At 34.8% G+C, this 3,346-nt stretch overlaps 1 protein-coding gene across 1 annotated transcript; it reads right to left on the bottom strand.

Annotated features, from left to right (window-relative positions):
• Positions 1-628: 628 nt before the first annotated feature.
• Positions 629-2,845, bottom strand: LOC311069804 (vacuolar-sorting protein SNF8-like). The gene is made up of 4 exons (XM_084093273.1): positions 2,507-2,845; positions 2,372-2,422; positions 2,136-2,274; positions 629-1,647 (listed from the first exon to the last, which is right to left on the bottom strand). Exons 1-4 carry the CDS (start codon positions 2,558-2,560, stop codon positions 1,631-1,633), a joined length of 261 nt encoding a protein of 86 aa, XP_083949399.1. The 5' UTR covers positions 2,561-2,845; the 3' UTR covers positions 629-1,630.
• Between the last annotated feature and the right edge of the window lie 501 nt (positions 2,846-3,346).

The raw sequence follows: 3,346 nt of genomic DNA, 5'->3' as shown, positions 1-3,346 counted from the left end.
CGCACATACCTGTTCAGACCACATTCATGACACCAACTTCATAAACCTTCATAACTGAATGAGTGACTGTGCTTCACACTTTACATCTACGTTTAGAGACTGTAAAAGGTTTAGACGCGTCACTATCAAAAACATTTTCACAATAAATCCATAAAATTTCAGGTCACAACAACTATCCACCAGCATATATAAACAAAAATAAAAAGTGAGAGATGAGCCACTGGGATTCAAATATTAAAACAAAGGCATCCTAAATTGTCTTCCGCCAGAGGTCGCTATAGTGGATCAGAAAAGTGAATCCTCCTTCTGAGTCGCATTCAGATCTGTCAAATCCAGTGCTTGAAGTGGGGAAAAAAAGGTGCCGGTGTCGTGCCGAATTTTGACTCCTGCCAAATTATTACCCCCCTAGTATTGGTAGGTTTAGGATTAGTTGTGGGGGAGGGGTTAGGATTAGGGGAGGGGTTAGGATTAGGGGTGGGGTTAGGATTAGGCAATCAGGTACTGACTTCAACGAGGGGGGTAATAATTTGGCAGGGGGTCGAAATTCGGCACAACACCTGTACTCTCTTGCATTGGCAAATCATGACATTTGAAATTTCTACAGTGAAAAACAAAACTCGGAGATATTGCTGGTACAACAACAATTTATTGTTATTTATTAAAAACATAAATGTATTTAAACAAATATTGAGGGGGGGGGGGGATGTAAAAAAAAAAAAATCTTGCAAAAAAAATTATCTCTAACTAAACTGAATTTTATTAGGTTTAGTGACAACATGTTACAATGTTTATATGGTACAATTTCTGGTAAGCTACGTTTTTTTTATTATTCCTTGAAACTAATTTCACGATTTCAATTCAATTCTTGTGATTTGATTTAATATTGACTCATTTGGATAAATATTAGGTAGGCCTACACAAGATAGGCGTTAATTTTTCTCAAGAAAAAAAAAAAATCTCATCTAATGCTGTAAACATACAGAGAGCCCTATCAGCTGGTAGTATTATTTAAGGTTAAAAATAACTCAAATTAAATATAATGCGTTTTTTATTTTAATAACAACTTTATTTAATGATATAAGTAAAAATATAATAAATATGTAATATAGTACACATATTTAGCAAAATACTCTCTATAGCTCTTTTTTTCTAGCCAACTAACATGCTATAGATTATATTATGGTCATTAAATGGCTTTCCTGAGGTAAATGTTATATGACATAATTGATCTCCAGCTGTTTTATTGACCCTTTCCGCGGTTGAAAAGCACTGATTGATCGATATTATGTATGATGAATATACATTTCGGTAAGTTGTACTGTTTCTTTCAACATTGTTCATTCGTGTTTATTTACTATTAGCTAGAGATGATCGGTTCACGTGCCGCTAGGGATCTGTCGCGTCACATTTACAAACGCCAAAACGGTATTTATTGTTTGAATTTCGTAATAAAATTGACAGAATCTGAGAGCTGAGATTTTTTTTATATCATAACTAACCTGCTCTGTCTAGTCTGTCGGTCTCCATGTCCTCTTTGCTTCGCGATTTTTCTGTGCGTGAGAAAATGGATGTGTGGCGTGAGAGCGTGTGAAAAGTGAGTCTCACGGTGAATAAGTGAGAGCTGGCAGCTCTAGAACTCCTCCAAGTCTGCAAGTCCAAAAATACATTTATGGTGAGATTACTACATTTTATTTAATTAAACGCATTTATGGTGAGACCACGAATCATGCGCTGTCACTTTAATTCAGCGCGTGCAGCACAGCAGAAATAGACTCGCTGCACTGCTGTATACGCACCGCAACTAACGCATTGCATCCGCGTGCAGTGTGAAAGCTCTTTTTTCACTGAAATTCTAATTATTTATCATTATTCATTATCATTATCATTACTTACAATAACATATTATTTATATTATAACTATACTGTATATCATTTATATATAGTATAATTATAAATTATCATTAGTATATGAATGAGTATAAATCATAAAAAAGTAATAATTTATATAATTATACTTAGAATTTATAATGTAAATTATACAAATTTCATATGAGCACACTGTATAGACTACACTTTAATATTACGGTAAATAATAAAATGACATATAAAGGGAAACATTTAGGATAAATACATACATGCAAGTGGATCGACCCCTATGGTGGCACACATCTCTTGGAACTGAACCCTGAATTGAGAGTTTTTACGGATTTCTTGTTTATGCTTGCTGGCAAACTCCTCCAAATGGGTCTTAAAGGTTTCCAATTGTTTTGACATCTACAGGGACAACACATACATTCTGAAACTGTTGTTTCACATCTGTAAAGCTTGCTTTCATTCAAAATCCATGTCGTGCTCATCAGGGTACACGCACCTGTGCAATCTGATCCTCAGCCAGGACATTACCTCTCTCTTTATACTTTGCCTGTGACAGTAAACAAATTAGCTGGATGAAAATGCTAAATTATTTTCCTAGTTAATTAATCTCGCAGAAGTGCTGTGATCATACCTCTGCAAGTTTCTTCTTGGCGATCGCTCCAGCTCCGACTCCTCTTCTGTGCATGATGTCTAAATAAGAATCTCTAAAATACTACAAAATGAAACGGTATTATTTTCCTGTTCTAACAACTAAGTTATAGTAATTGACTTCCTATTCAGCTGAACAGCTTACGAGCTACATAGTAACAAATCGAGACAGAATGAAGAAGCAGGCGAACTAAAATAGATATATTACAATAAAACAAACTAATAGTGTAGTTGTTCTCTGTCAATTATGCTCTTTATCTACAAAGTTTCCAACAGTCCGGAAAGAAGACATCAACAGAAGTGTATTATTTCTTCTGTACACGAGTTAGGGCTCGTCGTTACTAATGTTTTGGTGAATGTGTCGATAACGACACCCATCGGACTGGAGAGCAACAGACGAAACGATGTTACTTGGTCAAGTTCATAGATATATCTATGGGTCAAGATTCTGTGGGATCATTATTCACATGAAAACATTTTCTTCGCACTTAAAATGTAACGTTACTTTCTGCAGTTTAGAACATAAAGCGGAATTATTACAAACAATCCTCGCTGTCATTAATCAAAATGTAGCGCTTCATTGGAAAAATAATCCTCAACAGGGCATATCAGACTGATATTTCCATAAATGTATGTGATTTTTAAAACAAAACCCCATTATACGCACGTCTACACAAAACTTGCAAGTATGTAATATTTCATCAAATTTAGTAAATTCAATATTCAACATAGGCTTCATCAAACGTGTGCAAAAGAGCAGATTCAAATGAAGGATTTTGGCCGTAATTGGGGCTGCTATTTAGAACTTTTTTTATTATTATTA

The sequence above is a fragment of the Abramis brama genome, assembly GCF_963993115.1.
Source record: "Abramis brama genome assembly, chromosome: 19".
Lineage (NCBI taxonomy): Eukaryota > Metazoa > Chordata > Actinopteri > Cypriniformes > Leuciscidae > Abramis > Abramis brama.
Note: the sequence above shows the minus strand (reverse complement) of the source record. Positions and strands in the feature narration are given on the sequence as shown.